This window comes from Engystomops pustulosus, chromosome 6 (genome assembly GCF_040894005.1).
Source record: "Engystomops pustulosus chromosome 6, aEngPut4.maternal, whole genome shotgun sequence".
In the NCBI taxonomy this organism is placed as follows: Eukaryota; Metazoa; Chordata; class Amphibia; order Anura; family Leptodactylidae; genus Engystomops; species Engystomops pustulosus.
The window spans coordinates 65,301,640-65,324,045 of record NC_092416.1 but is presented as its reverse complement, the minus strand read 5'-3'; the positions used below and the strand labels follow the sequence as shown (position 1 = coordinate 65,324,045).

At 44.5% G+C, this 22,406-nt stretch overlaps 1 protein-coding gene across 3 annotated transcripts in view; it reads right to left on the bottom strand.

The window, feature by feature from the left end:
• Positions 1–22,406, bottom strand: part of LOC140135201 (nicotinamide N-methyltransferase-like) — a 49,844-nt gene that overhangs the window by 6,974 nt on the left and 20,464 nt on the right. The window contains exons 1-2 of one of the 3 annotated variants that reach the window (XM_072156358.1): positions 21,431–21,583; positions 19,576–19,783 (exon numbers count right to left, since the gene is read on the bottom strand). The exons of the other annotated variants lie outside the window; for them this stretch is intronic. Coding sequence (XP_072012459.1) covers positions 19,576–19,783; positions 21,431–21,581 — 359 coding nt within the window. The 5' untranslated portion in view covers positions 21,582–21,583. Of the gene's footprint in view, positions 1–19,575; positions 19,784–21,430; positions 21,584–22,406 lie in introns of those variants that run through there. 3 annotated transcript variants of the gene reach the window in all.

The window sequence follows — 22,406 nt, the reverse complement described above, 5'->3', positions numbered from 1 at the left end:
CAATTTCCATGAAAATGTGAAAAATCTCACCCAATGTTTCCCAGAACATCTGAGAAAAAAGAGAAGATCCATAAATAACCATGCCACATAAAGCTGATATTCTCCAAATTATAGCTATTAAGTTATTTAGGTGGCATGACTATCTACTTGTAAAGCATAGAATTTACAGATTTGAAAATTGAGCATTTTTCAAAAAATCTGCCAGTTTTTTTCACAACTTAACTCAAAAGATATTATTTAGACAAGAAGTGTCAATAAAAAACAATCTCAAAATTAACCGAATATTTCACAGTATGCCAAAGTTATAACCAATTATCATGACACATCTCAGATTCTAAAAATAGTTTTTGGTCACAAATTGGCTGCAGAATCAATGGGTTAAATGCATTAGTCAGTTCCTTAACCCCTTAAGGACGCAGCCTGTTTGCACGTTAAGGCTCGGTACTTTTTTTTGAAATTTGACCAGTGTCTCTTCCAGTGGAAATAACTTTTCAACGCTTTAAGATATCTCTGTGATTTTGAGATTATTTTCTCGTGAGATATTGTAGTCTATGCTAGTAATTACATTTTGGTGATCCGTTCCTTTTTTGGGGGGTAAAAATTCAAAAATTTAGGAAAAATTTGAAAAAAATGACTATTTTCAAAGTTTCAAATGTTATACTTTTTAGACAAAAAGTGATACCAAAAATTTTTTTTGATAGAAACTAGAGATGAGCGAACACTAAAATGCTCGGGTACTCGTTATTCGAGACGAACTTTTCCCGATGCTCGAGTGCTCGTCTCGAATAACGAACCCCATTGAAGTCAATGGGAGACTCGAGCATTTTTCAAGGGGACCAAGGCTCTGCACAGGGAAGCTTGGCCAAACACCTGGGAACCTCAGAAAAGGATGGAAACACCACGGAAATGGACAGGAAACAGCAGGGGCAGCATGCATGGATGCCTCTGAGGCTGCATAATCGCACCATTATGCCAAAATTATGGGCAACAGCATGGCCATGACAGAGTGACAGAATGAAGCTAGATAGCATCTAAAACATCCAATAATTGACCCTGACACTATAGGGGACGGCATGCAGAGGCAGCGGCAGCAGGCTAGAGAGTGTCATGGCGACATACCCTAAATGGACTCAGGCTTCAAACCAATGGGTGGCAGAGAGGAACCAAAGGAGGTGAGCAAGAAGCGCTCAAATAATATCGGTACATGATAAAAGTTTGCCAGTATATTTTGTGGATTACACAGCAGGGTGGCGACAAAGTTAACATGGAAGCCATGAAAACAACCCAAAATTCTGCCTGACACAGCTCGTTTGATAAGGGGACGATGTATGGAGGCAGTGAACTAGTAGTAGATTAAAGGTGCTGCAGTTAAAACTATGTTAGTTGGATCTTGGCATGGAGCTGGCGCTCCGCTGCCAGGCGAGCTTTCGCCAATCCAAGCCCCTGTCTCTAGGCTACTCCCCAAACAGCACTTCTAAGAACCTTTTGTATAAGATCAAGTGTAGTAGCGTTCTTATAAGTTTAGGATATGCCGGGTGAGGGGAATGTAAACAGATGCGCAAGAAGCGCTGAAATAATATCCCTAAATGGTAAAAGTTTGCAAGTATATTTTGGGGATTACACAGCAGGGTGGCGACAAAGTTAACAACTTTGATGTGGAATGCCCTGTAATAGCTCTTGGGCGGTGTGCCTTTTATCGCCTAGGCTCAGCAGCTTCAGCACCGCCTGCTGTCGCTTAGCGACGGCACTGCTGCTGTGCCTAGAGCTACCGACTGATGGCGCCATGCCCACGGATGGTAATTCGGAGGAGGAGGAGGTGGAGGAGGGGTGGGAGGAGGTATAGTAGGCCTTTGAGACCTGGACCGAGGTAGGCCCCGCAATTCTCTGCGTCGGCAGTATATGACCAGCCCCAGGGTCAGACTCGGTCCCAGCCTGCACCAAGTTAAGTGTAGTAGCGTTCTTATAAGTTTGGGATATGGCGGGTGAGGGGAATGTAAACAGATGCGCAAGAAGCGCATGATGCGCATGGAGCTGGCGTTCCGCTGCCAGGCGAGCTTTCGCCAATCCAAGCCCCTGTCTCTAGGCTACTCCCCAAACAGCACTTCTAAGAACCTTTTGTATAAGATCAAGTGTAGTAGCGTTCTTATAAGTTTAGGATATGCCGGGTGAGGGGAATGTAAACAGATGCGCAAGAAGCGCTGAAATAATATCCCTAAATGGTAAAAGTTTGCCAGTATATTTTGGGGATTACACAGCAGGGTGGCGACAAAGTTAACAACTTTGATGTGGAATGCCCTGTAATAGCTCTTGGGCGGTGTGCCTTTTATCGCCTAGGCTCAGCAGTTTCAGCACCGCCTGCTGTCGCTTAGCGACGGCACTGCTGCTGTGCCTAGAGCTACCGACTGATGGCGCCATGCCCACGGATGGTAATTCGGAGGAGGAGGAGGTGGAGGAGGGGTGGGAGGAGGTATAGTAGGCCTTTGAGACCTGGACCGAGGTAGGCCCCGCAATTCTCTGCGTCGGCAGTATATGACCAGCCCCAGGGTCAGACTCGGTCCCAGCCTGCACCAAGTTAAGTGTAGTAGCGTTCTTATAAGTTTGGGATATGGCGGGTGAGGGGAATGTAAACAGATGCGCAAGAAGCGCATGATGCGCATGGAGCTGGCGTTCCGCTGCCAGGCGAGCTTTCGCCAATCCAAGCCCCTGTCTCTAGGCTACTCCCCAAACAGCACTTCTAAGAACCTTTTGTATAAGATCAAGTGTAGTAGCGTTCTTATAAGTTTAGGATATGCCGGGTGAGGGGAATGTAAACAGATGCGCAAGAAGCGCTGAAATAATATCCCTAAATGGTAAAAGTTTGCCAGTATATTTTGGGGATTACACAGCAGGGTGGCGACAAAGTTAACAACTTTGATATGGAATCCATGAAAACAACCCAAATTTCTGCCTGACACACCTCGTTTGATAAAGGGACGATGTATGGAGGCAGCTATATGGACGACTTTTGGAGGTAGCAATGGAGACAACGTGTGGAGGCTGCTATGGAGACAATTTAATTTGGATAGTGCCTGTATGTGGCAGTCCCAAACATTTTTCAAACCAGAGGAGCAGGTAGGTGGCCCTCCAGTAAAATGGGATAGATTGAGTGCCTGTATGTGGCAGTCCCAAAAATGTTTCAAACCAGAGGAGCAGGTAGGTGGCCCTCCAGTAAAATGGAATAGATTGAGTGCCTGTATGTGGCAGTCCCAAAAATTGTTCAAACCAGAGGAGCAGGTAGGTGGCCCTGCAGTAAAATGGAATAGATTGAGTGCCTGTATGTGGCAGTCCCAAAAATTTTTTAAAACAGAGGACCGGGTAGGTGGCCCTCCAGAAAAATGGAATAGATTGAGTGCCTGTATGTGGCACTCACAAAAATTGTTTCAAACAGAGGACCAGGTAGGTGGCCCTCCAGAAAAATTAAATGCATAAAGTACTATAGGTAGAGCCAGTGGGCCCTGTCAAAAAATAGCCAGTTTCCTCTGCTTTACTGTACAAAGAGCAGGAGAAGGAGGAAAATGAGGAGGAGGAGGAGGAGTGGATAAATTATTCAGGTTGAGCTTCCTTCACCTGCTGGAGATTGGAAATTAGGAGAAATCCATGCTTTATTCATCTTGATAAGCGTCAGCCTGTCAGCGCTGTCAGTCGACAGGCGTGTACGCTTATCGGTGATGATGCCACCAGCTGCACTGAAAACCCGCTCGGACAAGACGCTAGCGGCAGGGCAGGCAAGAACCTCCAAGGCGTAGAGCGCCAGTTCGTGCCACATGTCCAGCTTTGAAACCCAGTAGTTGTAGGGAGCTGTGTGATCATTTAGGACGATGGTATGGTCAGCTACGTACTCCCTCACTATCTTTCTGTAAAGATCAGCCCTACTCTGCCGAGACTGGGGACAGGTGACAGTGTCTTGCTGGGGTGACATAAAGCTGGCAAAAGCCTTGTAAAGCGTACCCTTGCCAGTGCTGGACAAGCTGCCTGCTCGCCTACTCTCCCTCGCTACTTGTCCCGCAGAACTACGCACTCTGCCGCTAGCGCTGTCAGAAGGGAAATACTGTTTCAGCTTGTGCACCAGGGCCTGCTGGTATTCATGCATTCTCACACTCCTTTCCTCTCCAGGGATGAGAGTGGGAAGATTTTGCTTGTACCGTGGGTCCAGGAGAGTGAACACCCAGTAATCGGTGCTGGAATAAATTCTTTGAACGCGAGGGTCACGGGATAGGCAGCCTAGCATGAAATCTGCCATATGCGCCAGAGTACCAACGCGTAAGAATTCACTCCCCTCACTGGCCTGACTGTCCATTTCCTCCTCCTCCAACTCCTCCAACTCCTCTTCTTCTGCCCATACACGCTGAACAGTGAAGGACTCAACAATGGTCCCCTCTTGTGTCTCGCCAACATTCTCCTCCTCTTCCTCCTCATCCTCCTCCACCTCCACCTCCTCCGATATGCGCTGAGAAACAGACCTCAGGGTGCTTTGGCTATCAACAAGGGAATATTCTTCCCCCGTCTCTTGTGACGAGCGCAAAGCTTCCGACTTCATGCTGACCAGAGAGTTTTTCAACAGGCCAAGCAGCGGGATGGTGAGGCTGATGATGGCGGCATCGCCACTGACCATCTGTGTTGACTCCTCAAAGTTACTCAGCACCTGACAGATATCAGACATCCACGTCCACTCCTCATTGTAGACTTGAGGAAGCTGACTGACCTGACTACCAGTTCTGGTGGAAGTTGACATCTGGCAGTCTACAATCGCTCTGCGCTGCTGGTAAACTCTGGATAACATGGTCAGTGTTGAATTCCACCTCGTGGGCACGTCGCACAACAGTCGGTGAGCGGGCAGTTGGAGGCGGCGCTGCGCTGCCCTGAGAGTGGCAGCATCTGGGCTGGACTTCCTGAAATGCGCACAGATGCGGCGCACCTTCGTGAGCAAATCAGACAGATTGGGGTATGTCTTGAGGAAACGCTGCACTATCAGATTTAACACATGGGCCAGGCATGGCACATGTGTCAGTCTGCCGAGTTGCAGAGCCGCCACCAGGTTACGGCCGTTGTCACACACAACCATTCCCGGCTTGAGGTTCAGCGGTGCCAGCCACAGATCAGTCTGCGCCGTGATGCCCTGTAATAGCTCTTGGGCGGTGTGCCTTTTGTCGCCTAGGCTCAGCAGTTTGAGCACCGCCTGCTGTCGCTTAGCGACGGCACTGCTGCTGTGCCTAGAGCTACCGACTGATGGCGCCGTGCCCACGGATGGTAGTTCGGAGGAGGAGGTGGAGGAGGGGTGGGAGGAGGAGGAGGCATAGTAGGCCTGAAACACCTGGACCGAGGTAGGCCCCGCAATCCTCGGCGTCGGCAGTATATGAGCAGCCCCAGGGTCAGACTCGGTCCCAGCCTCCACCAAGTTAACCCAATGTGCCGTCAGCGATATATAGTGGCCCTGCCCGGCAGCACTCGTCCACGTGTCCGTGGTCAGGTGGACCTTGTCAGAAACGGCGTTGGTCAGGGCACGGATGATGTTGTCTGACACGTGCTGGTGCAGGGCTGGGACGGCACATCGGGAAAAGTAGTGGCGGCTGGGGACCGAATACCGAGGGGCGGCCGCCGCCATGAGGTTGCGAAAGGCCTCGGTCTCTACTAGCCTATAGGGCAGCATCTCCAGGCTAAGCAATCTGGAGATGTGCACATTAAGGGCTTGGGCGTGCGGGTGGGTTGCACTATATTTGCGTTTCCGCTCCAGCGTCTGGGGTATGGAGAGCTGAACGCTGGTGGATGCTGTGGAGGATCGTGGAGGCGACGATGGGGTTTTTGTGGCAGGGTCCTGGGCAGGGGGCTGACTAGCAGCTGACACAGGGGAAGGAGCAGTGGTGTGCACGGCCGGAGGTGAACGGGCTTGTTGCCACTGAGTGGGGTGCTTAGCATTCATATGCCTGCGCATACTGGTGGTAGTTAAGCTAGTAGTGGTGGAACCCCTGCTGAGCCTGGTTTGGCAAATGTTGCACACCACAGTCCGTCGGTCATCCGGTGTTTCCTTAAAGAACCTCCACACTTCTGAAGATCTAGCCCTCGCCGCAAGAGCCCTCACCACGGGAGCTTCACTAGTTGACAGTGGCGCTGATGCACCAGCTCTGGCCCTGCCTCTCCGTCTGGCCCCACCACTGCCTCTTCCAACCTGTTCAGGTCGAGGACTCTCCTCCGTCTCAGAAGCACTGTGTTCACCCGGCCTCTCAACCCAGCTTGGGTCTGTCACCTCATCATCCTCCGATCCCTCAGTCTGCTCCCCCCTCGGACTTCCTGCCCTGACAACAACTTCCCCACTGTCTGACAACCGTGTCTCCTCATCGTCGGACACCTCTTTACACACTTCCACTACGTCAAGAAGGTCATCATCACCCACAGACTGTGACTGGTGGAAAACCTGGGCATCGGAAAATTGCTCAGCAGCAACCGGACAAGTGGTTTGTGACTGTGGGAAGGGTCCAGAAAACAGTTCCTCAGAGTATGCCGGTTCAAATGCCAAATTTTCCTGGGAGGGGGCAGACTGGGGGGGAGGAGGCTGAGGTGCAGGAGCTGGAGGAGTGGCGATTTCGGTGACATGGGTGGACTGCGTGGAAGACTGACTGGTGGTGGACAAATTGCTCGAAGCATTGTCAGCAATCCACGACATCACCTGTTCGCACTGTTCTGGCCTCAACAGTGCTCTACCACGAGTCCCAGTAACTTCAGACATGAACCTAGGGAGTGTAGCTCTGCGGCGTTCCCCTGCTCCCTCATCAGCAGGTGGTGTCTCACCCCGCCCAGGACCACGGCCTCTGACCCCTGCAGTAGTTGGACGCCCACGTCCCCGCCCTCGTCCTCTACCCCTAGCCCTCGGGTTAAACATTTTTAAAATGAGAGTTATAACTTTATTTTTTTTTTTACTTTTTTTTGTTTTTTTTTGTGTTTTTTTTTTTTTTTTTGTGTTTTTTGTTTTTTTTTGAGTTTTTAAAACCAAACAATGCTATCCTATTGCTATGGCTATTTTCTAGCCAAGTATCAAAGGAAGCACAGTACTATGCCAGATGAGATGACACTGAGTTATTGCCTAATAGAAATCCAACCCCTACTGAATTTTGCCACTTCGGCCTTTGCTATGGATATGTGCGCCACTAAGCGCAGAACACAGCGGTCGCAAGTCTCACTACAAATTGCTCAGAATTGGCAAGTACATGCACTGCAGAAACTACAGCCACCAGCAGATCAACCAGAAATCAAATATATAGAACGCTACTGTAGGCTTCAAGAAGCTGTTTGTATTCTCCTATGGCTATTTTCTAGCCAAGTATCAAAGGAAGCACAGTACTATGCCAGATGAGATGACACTGAGTTATTGCCTAATAGAAATCCAACCCCTACTGAATTTTGCCACTTCAGCCTTTGCTATGGATATGTGCGCCACTAAGCGCAGAACACAGCGGTCGCAAGTCTCACTACAAATTGCTCAGAATTGGCAAGTACATGCACTGCAGAAACTACAGCCACCAGCAGATCAACCAGAAATCAAATATATAGAACGCTACTGTAGGCTTCAAGAAGCTGTTTGTATTCTCCTATGGCTATTTTCTAGCCAAGTATCAAAGGAAGCACAGTACTATGCCGGATGAGATGACACTGAGTTATTGCCTAATAGAAATCCAACCCCTACTGAATTTTGCCACTTCGGCCTTTGCTATGGATATGTGCGCCACTAAGCGCAGAACACAGCGGTCGCAAGTCCCACTACAAATTGCTCAGAATTGGCAAGTACATGCACTGCAGAAACTACAGCCACCAGCAGATCAACCAGAAATCAAATATATAGAACGCTACTGTAGGCTTCAAGAAGCTGTTTGTATTCTCCTATGGCTATTTTCTAGCCAAGTATCAAAGGAAGCACAGTACTATGCCAGATGAGATGACACTGAGTTATTGCCTAATAGAAATCCAACCCCTACTGAATTTTGCCACTTCGGCCTTTGCTATGGATATGTGCGCCACTAAGCGCAGAACACAGCGGTCGCAAGTCTCACTACAAATTGCTCAGAATTGGCAAGTACATGCACTGCAGAAACTACAGCCACCAGCAGATCAACCAGAAATCAAATATATAGAACGCTACTGTAGGCTTCAAGAAGCTGTTTGTATTCTCCTATGGCTATTTTCTAGCCAAGTATCAAAGGAAGCACAGTACTATGCCAGATGAGATGACACTGAGTTATTGCCTAATAGAAATCCAACCCCTACTGAATTTTGCCACTTCAGCCTTTGCTATGGATATGTGCGCCACTAAGCGCAGAACACAGCGGTCGCAAGTCTCACTACAAATTGCTCAGAATTGGCAAGTACATGCACTGCAGAAACTACAGCCACCAGCAGATCAACCAGAAATCAAATATATAGAACGCTACTGTAGGCTTCAAGAAGCTGTTTGTATTCTCCTATGGCTATTTTCTAGCCAAGTATCAAAGGAAGCACAGTACTATGCCAGATGAGATGACACTGAGTTATTGCCTAATAGAAATCCAACCCCTACTGAATTTTGCCACTTCGGCCTTTGCTATGGATATGTGCGCCACTAAGCGCAGAACACAGCGGTCGCAAGTCTCACTACAAATTGCTCAGAATTGGCAAGTACATGCACTGCAGAAACTACAGCCACCAGCAGATCAACCAGAAATCAAATATATAGAACGCTACTGTAGGCTTCAAGAAGCTGTTTGTATTCTCCTATGGCTATTTTCTAGCCAAGTATCAAAGGAAGCACAGTACTATGCCAGATGAGATGACACTGAGTTATTGCCTAATAGAAATCCAACCCCTACTTAATTTTGCCACTTCAGCCTTTGCTATGGATATGTGCGCCACTAAGCGCAGAACACAGCGGTCGCAAGTCTCACTACAAATTGCTCAGAATTGGCAAGTACATGCACTGCAGAAACTACAGCCACCAGCAGATCAACCAGAAATCAAATATATAGAACGCTACTGTAGGCTTCAAGAAGCTGTTTGTATTCTCCTATGGCTATTTTCTAGCCAAGTATCAAAGGAAGCACAGTACTATGCCAGATGAGATGACACTGAGTTATTGCCTAATAGAAATCCAACCCCTACTGAATTTTCCCACTTCGGTCTTTGCTATGGATATGTGTGCCACTAAGAGCTAAACACAACGGTAGCAAGTCCCCCTGCTAATTCCTCACAAAATGGTAAAAGATGCAAATTAAAATAAAAAAAGTAGAACGTTATTGTAGCCCTAAGAAGGGCTGTTGGGTTCTTTGAGAATCACTCCTGCCTAACAGTAAGCTAATAGAACACCCTAACGCTTTCCCTGAGCAGCAGCAGCTCTCTCCCTAGCGGCATCCAGAGACAGAATGATCCGAGCAGCGCGGCCAGCGGCTAGTCTATCCCAGGGTCACCTGATCTGGCCAGCCAACCACTGCTATCGACGTGTAAGGGTACCACGTCATGCTGGGTGGAGTGCAGAGTCTCCTGGCTTGTGATTGGCTCTGTTTCTGGCCGCCAAAAAGCAAAACGGCGGGAGCTGCCATTTTCTCGAGCGGGCGAAGTATTCGTCCGAGTAACGAGCAGTTTCGAGTACCCTAATGCTCGACCGAGCATCAAGCTCGGACGAGCATGTTCGCTCATCTCTAATAGAAACCTTTTGCCATTGGTATTCTTTTTATATCCATTATTTGTTTTACGTTTCCATTTTTTTTATGGATGTTAGAAGGTTTGAAGTTTTAGTAGCAACTTCTCAGATTTTCTTGAAATTTGAAAAATGCGAACTTTTTGGTGATCAATTCAGTTTGGAAGTGCCCTATAAAGGCTTATGTACTATATACCCCCACAAGTAACACCATTTTATGAACCTAACATCTCAACCTATTCAAATCAGCATTTAAGAAGTCTGTTAACCCTTTAATTATTTTTCCGGAAGCATATGAAAATGGATTGGAAATTTTGAAATTTCAATTTTTGATTTCAATCTTTCTAATTTAGCCCTAAAATGGATACATTCAGAAGGAATTTGAGGTAAATATATATCCCTAATTTCTTGCCCTGCTTCTTCCGAGTACGGCAATACCAGACATGTGGATGTCAGCTGCTGTTTCCCCGCACAGCGATGTCCAGAACAGAGTTAGCGATACTGGGAATTTGGAAGGCCAATTTGGCTGCAAATATTTTGTGGTGCCAGTGTAATTGAAGAGCCCCTGAAGTAAAAGTACAATAGACAAAAATGTTAATGTCGGAAACTAGACCCCTCAAAGAATTTATCGGTGGTTGTGGTGAGCATTTTAACCCCCAACACGCTGGTCAAAATTGAATGCAAAGTAAATTGCATTTTTATCTCAAAAATGTTATTTTAGTGCCTCATATACTGTGCCCAACCCATGCCACTTTAGAAAAACACCCCAAAAATCATTCTGTGGGTTGTCCCGAGTACGGCAATACCACACATGTGCCAATAATTTACAGGCTGGGCACACGGCAGGGGTCAGGAAGAAAGAAGCACAATTTAGGTTTTCAAGCTCCGTTTTCACTAGATTGGTAATGGGGGTACCCCCGAGGTACCAGTACAATAGAAACCCCCAAGTAGTGAACCCATTTTGGAAAGGGCACCCCTCAAAGAATGTATGTAGGCTTGTATGAGTATTTTAACCCCTAAGGTGCTGGCTCAAATGTAATACAAAGTGAGTAGTGCAGAGAAACAATTGTATTGCAATTTATCAAATATGCCATTGAAGTGCCAAAAGTATTTTGCCCAACTCTGATGCCACTGTGGAAAAAAACATCAAAAATCATTCTGCGTGTTACCCCGGTTACGGCAATACCCCATAGGAGGCAATAATCTGTAGGATGGAGACACGGCAGGGCTCAAAAGGGAATAACTTGTTGGATCACAGACATTGTACTTTTTTTTTTCTTTTTGGCATCATGAAAGATTTGTAGATGCCAATAGGGGCCAGTACAGTAGAAACCCCTAAGAACTGACCCTATTTTGGAAACTACAACCCTCCATGAATTAATCTAGGGGTATAGTTAGCATTTTAACCCCACAGGTGGACCCCTGAAAAAGTGCATAATGATTAATGCATAGTAAAAAATATCCATTATGTCATTTTGTGCCCAGCTGCTGCCATGGGAGACAAACACCCTAAAAATCATGATGCATGTTTTCCCGGGTAAAGCATACGGGGCAGTAATCTACAGGCTGGCAGGGCTTAGAAGGGAAGGTGCGACATGATGTATAAGCTGTGCGTCTGGGTAACAACAGGGTACTCTAAAAGTCCAGGGATGTATGATAAATTCGGAAGCAATCTTTCATACATAACCCTAGTTTTTCTCACAGTGATGAATGGTGTCCTTCTGAATGCCATTTTTGGAGCACACCCTGCACCTCTTTTGTGACCTTCCCTTGCTGGCTGTTTGGGGAACTACTCCTGGAAAGTGCTGCCCTGGTACAATACGTGATGTGGCCTCACTTCCAGATGTACTAGCACTCCCCCCTTCCTGGTCTCCAAAAAGAAAGTACTTTATTACCACCTCTCGAAATTCCAGGAAAGTTCCCCTCTGGCCGGCATATCGATGCAGCACATAAGCATTATACAATGCCATCTGCATGATGTGCACGGCCAGCTTCTTGTACCACACCCTCAACTTCCGCATGGCATTGTACGGCTGAAGCACCTAGTCAGACAAGTCCACCCCTCCCATGTATTTGTTAAAATCTAAAATACAGTCCGGCTTGGGGGTTTCTGTACTGGTACCTCGTACTGGGACAGGGGTGGTGGTGTGCTCATGTATTGTGGTTAATACAAGGACCTCTCTCTTGTCCTTGTACTTAACACACAATACAGAGTCGCTGCATAGTGCCCTGCTTTTGTGCCTTTTTCCCAAGCAGCGACTTAGGTAGACCTCTCTGATTTCTGCGTACAGTGCCGCATGCCGCAGTATTTCTGGAAGAGAGGCACTTGAACAGGGTGGTGCTGGTGTAGAAATTGTCCAGGTAGAGGTGGTAGCCCTGGTCCTGCAGTGGGTGCACTAAATCCCACACTATCTTCCCTGTAACACCCAGGAAGGGGGGGCATTCTGGGGGCACTATAGTGGAGTCCTTCCCTTCATATACCCTGAACTTGTAGGTATACCCTGTTGAACTTTCGCACAGCTTATACATCTTCACACCACACCTTGCCCTCTTATTGGGCAGGTACTGGCGGAATTGAAGTCTCCCTTTGAATTGTACCAGGGACTCGTCTATGCTCACATGTTTGGCGGGGGTATATGCCTGGACAAACTTGGCACTAAAATGATCTAATATGGGCCTGATCTTAAATAACCGATCAAAACTGGGGTCACCTTTGGGTGGGCACTGTGTGTTGTCAGTGTAGTGCAAAAACTTATGGATGGCTTCAAAGCGCATCCTGCTCATTGCCATGCGGAACATGGGGGTGTGGTAGAGTATATCTGTGCTCCAGTAGTCCCTGATTGAAGGCTTCTTTACTATCCCCATAAGGAGTATTATGCCCCAATACTTATGCATCTCTGCTGCAGTGACAGGGGTCCACCTGTAGGGTTGTGCATAAAAGGAAGTGGGGTTTTGGGCAATATGCAGTGCAGCGTAGAGATTTGTCTGAAATATAATAACATTCAGCAGCTCCTCATCAAAAAAAAAACTTTAAAAAGTCCACAGCTCTGAGCCCTGCCGTGTCAAAGTTAAATCCAAAAAGTCAGGGACCTGAGGGGTATAATTATCTGGGGCTACCCATGTGGGGTCAGTGGAAGCCCCAGACACTTCTCCTGCAGAAGTCCCAGGCACTTCTCCTGCAGAAGTCCCAGGCACTTCTCCTGCAGAAGTCCCAGGCACTTCTCCTGCAGAAGTCCCTGGAACCCTACGGCGCCTTCTTGGGGGTCCTTCCAGGTCACTGGAAGATGAGCAGGAGGATGATGATAGGTAAAAGGGGACATCATCCCCACTAGCTGACTCGGTGTCAGAGGCAAGCATGTTATATGTCTCCAACACGGTGTACGTCTTCTGAGACATTGCACACAAAAAAAATAGAGAACTATAAAAATTAGATAATGTGCACCAAACTACACGGATAAACCGTCTTGCAGGCACACACACAAAAAAAAAAGATAATGCACACCAATCTACACGGACAAGCCGCACAGATGGCACACACAAAAAATAATGCGCACTAAACTACACAGACAAGCCACACAGCTAGCACACAAAAAAAGAAAGATAATGCGTACCAAACTACATGGACAAGCCGCACAGATGGCACACAGAAAATAATGCGCACTAAACTACACGGACAAGCCGCACAGCTCACAAAAAAAAAAAAAGTGCACTAAACTACATGGATAAGCCGCACAGATAGCACACACAAAAAAAAAAAGATGATGCACACAAAACCACACGGACAAGCCGCACAGATGGCACACACAAAAAATAATGTGCACTAAACTACACGGAGAAGCCGCACAGATAGCACACAAAAAAAAAGGTAATGCTCACCAAACTACACGGACAAGCCGCACAGATGGCACACACAAAAAATAATGCACACCAAACTACACGGACAAGCCGCACAGATGGCACACCTACGGCGCTCTGGAAAAAAATATTACCAGGCACCGAAAAAAAACCTATGTGCACCGCGCAAAAAGGCGCTACAAATGCACCTAGCTTACCCTAAGACAAACTAACTACCGCTAAAGATACTGTGCAGCGCTATTCACACGGCGCACTGAAAAGTGCGTCCAGTGCAGAACAACGCTAACACAGCGCGCTGAAAAGTGCGTTTGGCTTCAGAAGGGACAGACAGGGAAAAACGGAAGACACGTGGGATCACACAAGGCGATCACACAGGGAACACACAGGACACAGGTAAAAACAGATAGGGATAGGGATTTGTAGGGAACAATAGGGATCAGATAAGGATCAGAACACTAATTATAGTGTAAAAATGTATTTTGGTGCACAAAGTAACGCTCTTTCCTCTCTCCAGCGATACCAAACCAAAATGGTGCCGCTGGAGGAAGAGGAAGGGGCTAAAACCACATTTTTTAGCCCAAAATCACTGTAATTGGCCAGTCAGGTTTGTAATTGGCCTCCTGCCTCTGTCACCCAAATCTCATCCCGATGTCATCGCAACGTGGTGACAATTCTAAAATACTATGCGCTCGCGCAGTAGCTGTACTGCGCTGAGCGCTAATAGTGGGAAGCTGCGCAGTACAGCTACAGCGCAGAGCGCTAAGGGGTTAAATGAAACTTTAAAAGAAGGCATTTATTTTTTTTTTTTAGAAAAGACACCCTTTACTTCGATCAACCACTGTTGAGTGTTAAGGCTAGTGGTCAATAAGTCTGCCATACCAATCACAAAATCAACAAAACTGAAATCATCAAAGCTCAAAATTCTACCAGAAAGTCCTACAATGATATTTCACCGTTCAATCAAATATCTATTTAATGAGGGTGAAAGTGGAGCACAGTTTATAACCGTCATTTCCAGTGATCTGTACACAGGCGGGAAGTAAGACATTGCACTAAGAAGAATGGGCATTCCCTCCTATTGCCCCCTGACCTCAGTATACAATTGGTGTGTGTTGTGGAAGGCTGTGAATCAGCCATTCTATTACCCGCTGCCCTTGGTATATGGGATAAGCTCTGATGGGCGGGAATAGTGGACGTGGGTCTGCTGTTGCACCCGCTTTTATTCTATATGCAGCTACTCACTCGCTGCACCATTTGTATGGTCATACCACTCTGTCTGAGTTAAGGACCACTGTCCCCGTTACTTACATTGTACCTAGCCATATTTCACAAATTCCCTGATGAAAGTTCAGGGCACACTAGGGGCAGTACAGAATTCCTCCTGACCTATTGGCCACCTTTCTTTGCCCACTATGCTCTTTCAGGCCGTTCCTGCATCCGACCGATTCTGCATATAATAATTTATTCTTACTTTCTTTCAGTAACACCAATGATCTATATGTTAGCTTGTTACATATGTGGGATTGTTTTTATATTTTTGTAATATTTTATAGGTAACCTTAAAAGTTATGTTGTTTTCCTTTATTCACCCTCTTATAACCGATTGGTTGGGGAAATATCATTGAACATGGCTGCGGTGTGGGCATTCTGAAGAGGACTTTCTGTTTGTCAAAATTAAAGCCTCAGTGATTTTAATTATTTTCCTGGAAATACAGTAAACTGGGTTTAACCTTAGCCTCACTGCAAATTACAGTACATAATGTGCTTGTCTACTTTGGGCTCTGAGAGGACAGACGGTAACTGAACACCCCAAACTCTCAGCTTCCTGCTTCCCTCAGTGTTTTCTAGGTGATATGGGACAACCACGAAGACAATACCTCTCACTGCACCGTGCCTACACTCACCAGGCTCAGAAGGATTTTGGCAGTGGTGTAATTTGAGGAGAGGTACTCTATGGAGATCTTTGCTAGAGACCCATGTCCAATCCTCAGGACCATAACCCTTCCAATGAACCAAGTATTGAGCAAAATGTTGGACCATGTGAGTATCCAATATCTTCTCAGTCACTGGTAGAGGGTCAGTCACTGGTAGCAAAAAAGAAGTGGACAATTGCAGGTGGAAAACAGAGGATTAATTATTTCACTAAAAGGATATGGCCCAAAAAATCAAGCAGTGAATTTCCATTACAGAACTTTGACACACAAAGACCTAACCCTGCTATCCCTGTTGTTTAGGGCAAAGTCAACGAGTGAGAAAAAGGACTTCCATTTATCCTGGTTGTCGAACATAAAACACCTGCTCTACAATTTGATTGAACTTCTCTGGCTGCCCATTGGCCATGGAATACAGAAAAAAAGAGAGATTCCCAATTGGCCACAACATTTTCTCTAAAACATAGAGACCCCCAATAAGAGACAATATTTTCTAGAATGCCATGAAGATGGAGAATATGACTGTTAAACAAAGATATTTATAGTTTGTCACTGGGTAGTATTGAGAGGTACTAGATGACACATTTTTGAACAATTGGCACAAACCACCCAGATTACAGTTTTACCCTAGGAGAAAGGTAAATCAATAATGAAAAAGAAAAACCTGCCCCAGTAGGGTTCTAGACATGTTCTCGCGTAACCTCACATTCTGGGGGAAACAGATTGAAAATCGTTCCATAGTGCTTTACTGATTGTGGGGACCATATACAAATGAAAGAAGACAATTGCATTATTACAGAGTAATAACAGGGGTGCAGCAAACGTGGTCACAGAGGGTGTAACGTGACTGGACCTGTTGGGGGGAGGGTCCGCACCCCAGTCACAGTGCTAAGGAATGGAGCTCCAATACTGAGTCCCCTCAACTTAGCGCTGGGAGCTGTCATTGTAGTAATCCATGTGGAAAGGGTAGATCACACAAACTACTAAAATACAGGAGCCTTCAATATCATATGTACCAGTGTCGGAAAGACACTGGTATAGCTGATTATGAGCACAGTGTCAGAGGGTCTTCTCCCTGCAGCAGTGCTGCTTTAGGACACAAGCCACGGATTTGGTCATCAAGTGGCTTGCTTCATGCAGTCACTGCACCAGGAAGGTATTTGAATAAAGGAGAAACTGCCATGGGCAACCAGAAGATAAGTGTTTTTCTTTTTTTTTTTGGGGGGGGGGCAAGTAAAACAAAAGAAATAAGGGTATTTATATATGCCTGTAGACCCCTTAATGGTCTCTAAAAGATTGCTCCTATAAGAAAAAAACCTTCTCCGATAATAAACAAAATGATACTGTAATATATAAACCGTATATACTCGAGTATAAGCAGACCCGAGTATAAACCGACCTGAGTATAAGCCGAAACACCTAATTTTACAACCAAAAACTGGGAAAAGCTATTGACTTGAGTATTAGCCCAGGGTGTAGTATACAGCCAGACCCATGTAGTATACAGCCAGCCCCATATAGAATGCAGCCAGCCAGCCCTATGTAGAATACAGCCAGCCCCATATAGAATACAGTCAGCCCTCCATATAGAATACAGCCAGGCAGCCCCATATGGTATACAGCCAGGCAGCCCCATGTAGTATACAGCCAGGCAGCCCCATATAGTATACAGCCAGCCAGCCCCATAGAGAATGCAGCCAGCCTGCCCCCCATATCGAATACAGCCAGGCAGCCCCATATAGTATACAGCCAGGCAGCCCCATATAGTATACAGCCAGCCCCATATAGTATACAGCCAGCCCCTTATAGAATATAGCCAGGCAGCCCCATATAGAATATAGCCAGGCAGCCCCATATAGTATACAGCCAGCCAGCCACAAAGAGTATACAGCCAGCCAGCCCCCTGTATGTTAAGCACATTAAAAAAATAAACTTAATACTCACCTTCCGACGATACTCACCCCCGATCTTGGTGCCGGCTCCCGATCCCCGGAGGCGGCTCCCGGTACCCTGCGCCTTCTGTCTTCTTTCTCCTCTAGCCTGGTGGAGTCACGTCCATGAGATCTCCCCACATTTTTTGTGCTGAAAGATTTGGCTTATACATGAGCATATACGGTATATAAATATTCGTTTATTTTGGGGGAGCAATATATATTATTCTCTGCTAATAACCACTTTTTACAGAATGAAAAAAAAAAGGGGAAATAAAACATAACTTTTATTCACTCATATAAAATCAGGAGAAATTAAACATAATCTGAGAGCTTCACCCTTATGCAAAGTCCAGGATCTGATTTTAAATGAGTGAATAAAAGTTATATTTTATTATTCCCCTTTGTATGCGTTTTATTATAACTGTATATACTCAATTATAAGTTGACCCAAGAATAAGCAGAGGTACCTAATTTTGCCACAAAGAACTGTGAAAACTTATTGACTGGAGTATAAGCCTTGAGTGGGAAATGCAGCTGCTACTCTTAAATAAAATGTCCAGTAGCCTCCCCTCACTAATAAAATGTCCAGCAGTGGCTTCTGTCATGGTCTACAAAGAAGCAGGAAACCATATAAAGAGAGCAGCAAGAACTAGGGAAACAGGGAAGTGAAAACAGTCCCCTACTCTAAGGCTAAGCTAGTGCCTGCCTGCCGGTTATGGTCAGCTTACCCAGGCTAGCTGCGGACCCGACAACTTCTCTCTCTCTGAACTTGAAGACCTTTCCAGATAGTTGGAAAGAGGACCAAAGTATACTAGGGTCTGGTGTACTAAATTTGGCCCCCCCTAATGAAACAATTGCTACAAGTAAAAACTTGATGAACAAGCAATCCCAGCATGCACACAAGCACACAACCAAGACTAAGTTCAGTTCAGACTAAGAAGGGCAATAGAGTAGACAGGAATAGTGGGTAAAAATCAGAACAGGCCTAAAAAACCCTGAATCAATAAAAGAAAGAATATCCAACAGTATAAGTTTTCATTAGGATGATGAATAAAAACTCTTCTTTATTTTGCATTCTTTAAAAACATCTGCATGCTATGGCACTAAAAACAGATAGCTCTCTGACACATTTTGAATCAAGGATAATTCTTAGTCATGGGTAGGAAAAACACTCACTTGAATGTAAACACAGACAAAGGGGAACAGAAAGGATAGTAGAGACAAGACAAACTTCACACAATCTCTCACCACAGTCAAAGAAACAAGCTACACAGTAAGTAAAGATATTCCTACAAACCAGAGCCAGGAATAAACTGCAGATAAAACAACACCTGGCAAGTACTGAATGAAAAAAACTGCATTAAATGGAGTCCGACTACTCCTGATAGGATAATACAAATTACCACAGCTAAGACTTAAAAACAACAGCAGGTAATGCAGAAACACTAGCAACAAAAACACAGGTAAAAACAATCAGGCTACATAGCACAATGGTAGAGATATCTTTGGAGGGTGGCCACCAATTTGGATGCAGACACCTCAGAAGCCCAGACCAAGAGTTTTCCTCCATGCCATAGCCCTTCCAGGCCACCAAATGATGAACACCATGCAGACAGACCACATTTTTAGCGAATTACTTAAAATTTTTGCAGTGGGCAACTTAGGAAAAGGAATCAGGTGACACATTTAGCTAAATCGATCCACAAAGACAAAGGACTACCAGGTATAGGCAATGGGTGCAGTAACCCTACCGTCCAAGCAAGGTAGGCTTTAGATCTGTTACAGGGCGCACATTTAGCAACATACACTGCCACTTCTGCTCCCCAGAAATTCCTAGTAACTCTTGCGAAGCGCAACAGTGCGCGAAACGGTCCGTTGCCGGATTCACAGCGTGTAGCACCTCCCTGCCCCATGCACCGCTTTTGAATAAAAAGAAGAGTCTCCTATTTGGGTGAGTGCCGCTTTTTCTTTGTCTTTCTTGACTCCTTTTCCTAATTTTATGGGTTGTAGTGTAGCCTTGCAAATGAATGGTATATAAAAGGTATTGTAATCTTTTTCTAAAAAGATGTTCTATTTACCAATTCCCTGAATTACTCGTGAATAGTAGAAACAATGACAATGACCAAGGACCTTTCCCCTAATAGTCAGATAAATACTTCACCTTTTTCCTTCAATGACTGCATGAAGTTTTGCAGCATGACACCAGTCAAATGCTCCTGTACGTGTGTCCACCCATCTCTTTAGCTCCAGGATACATCTGTCTTTTACTTTCAATAATATCATGTGTGTGAAGAACTCACAGGCTGCGTACAAATGATGAATCATGGAACCAATGCTGAGGTCTATCAAGATATCTGCTTTAATATGACCTGTAGAAAATAAATCTAAATTGTAAGAGGTATTATATTTAATAACAAATGTTCATTCCATAAATATTCTATGTGAATTACAGTGGTTCTCCTCAATAAATCTGTTAGGGCCTGTGGCAACTGTAACGTGTGTGTTTCCTGGCTAGTATGCATTCAGTTTCCCTGCATTTCCACTGCAGAGGAAATGTAGTCTCACAAATTGCCCATTTAACATCAATCAATACAGAGATGTGTAAATCAGATTATGCAACTGTAAAGGAGCATTTATATATGCATAAATGCCCTTGATTCCTGAAGAGATCCTGAAGTTTTTTTATAGGATGATTAAACTTCAGAGATGCTCAATCTAACTATGCTTTTTAGAACTCAAGAGGGTGCCACCAAGCATAGCATGAAACAAGCACAAATAATAACAAAGACACCCTGCTCCAATGAACTGGCACAAGTTTACAGAACCATGGAATTAATGGTGCTCTAGAAACAAATCACATTATTAAAAAGCGAAACAAAGAAACTGTCCAGGAGAGCTCACAATTAATATGGTTGGGGAAATGGAAATGATATGTAATATGCACTGACCTTATGAATTTATTCCATAGAACAGCAATAGCCTTTGCTTAATGATGAATACAGGCAGTCCCCGGGTTACATACAAGATAGGGTCTGGAGGTTTGTTCTTAAGTTGAATTTGTATGTAAGTCGAAACTGTATATTTTATAATGGAAGTTCTAGACAATTTTTTTTCTTTTGCCCCAGTGACAATTGGAGTTTCAAAATTTTTGGTGTAATTGGACCAAGAATTATCAATAAAGCTTCATTACAGACATCTTACAGCTGATCATTGCAGTCTGGGACTATAGTAAAGCATCCAGAGAGCTTTACCAGAGGTCACATGGGGCCGAGGGGTCCGTCTGTAACTATGGGTTGTCTGTAAGTCGGGTGTCCTTAAGTAGGGGACTGCCTGTATTGAGTCTGACCATGTTTCCCTATAATCAAAAACATCATAAGTCGATGCGAGACATGACCCGACTTTGGAAGCTACACTCAAAAACGTTATAAAGTGTAAGGTGTAGTCAGGTTTATTTTAAATAAACTATTTTAGATTCCAGTAACTTTTGCTCAGTTTAAGTGCACACTATAAAAATGGAGGTTACCGAAACAATTTAACAGTTTTTGAGATATGTGTCTGTGCTGACACAAGATAGCCACCTAACCTGACATTATACATTTCAGAAAAAAAAATTCTCCTAATTTCTGGGGGAAAAAAAATAAAACATTACTTAGAATTTAGTCAATTTTTAAATATTATTAAATACTAAATATTTTATAAAATTAGGCAATTTTCTGGGGCCATCTCATATCCTCATATACATTACTCATATCCTTTAGAATTAAATGGGGTGTAAAATAACATTTTTGCCCAGTGGTAACCAAATTGATCCCTAAAAATAGGTTTCATAACTCTTCTACCCTACCAAAAACTAATTGGACATTTAAAAAAAATGTCAACACAAGGCAGGTAAAGTTAAATTATTTCAAACATCCTGTTGTTTTCATAATGAGATACTGATCATATTGTAAGGATAAAACTGTCTCTATATTATAAATTGTCACAATTAAAACCAACAAACCTAGACAAATACATACCTTGTTTGAATATTTTTGTAAGTTTTTTAATGGGAAATAGCAAGAATTCATCTCCAAATACAAATTCTGCTTTATCTGATAAGTAATTTTCCAGATGTTGTCTGGGATCAAAGCCATGCTGAAGAAAGAGCATAGGTGTACTGGAATCCATAGTCTAATCTTCTGTCTCTGGAGGATTGACTCCCTCTGCATCAATATTTATATGATCACCGGAATGTGTTTACATGATTTATTAGTTAGATTCACCTGTCTAATCATGAGTTATATTCCTCACAAGTCAGTCACGAGGATTTGTGTTATGATGACAACAATTTGAAAGTGGGACAACGAAAAATGTAGTCTTGTATCTTATCAATCACAGTCAACCTATACATTCTACCCACAGAAGCCAAAAAACATAGTTTTTCTGCTACTTTGAATCTTTCACATATTGAATCTTTTCAGTTTTCCCCACATAGCAAATGCTCAGATAGGTCTAACTATAACAAACATTAAAGGAAACCTACCATGAGGAATCTACTATCAGAAATAGATGGTAGATGGTAGATTCTTCCTGCCTGTCTCTGCCCTAATCTGTAATTGAATAATCCTGGAGCTTAATTTACAAATTTTACATTTTACATTTTTTTTGTAATATGTAAATTAACTGCAGAAGCTACTGGGGCGGGGAGTAGCCTTAGCATCCAGTGTATGGCCAGGCTAATGCACACCCTAGTAGCCTCTGTAGTTAATTTACATATTACTAAAATAAAGTTTTTTAACAAGATTATTTAATTAAAAATTAGGGCATTAGAGGCATTTAGGTGGAATCTAGATTCATCATGGTAGGTTTCCTTTAAAGGAAATCTACCACAAAAAAGTAAAAAACACCTACACATACTAACCTACACTCCTCTTCATCCCGGTCCCTGTGCTTTGCCTGCTTTTTTAGGTGATCCCAGTGTGACAATATTAGCGGAGACAATCGCCAGGATTG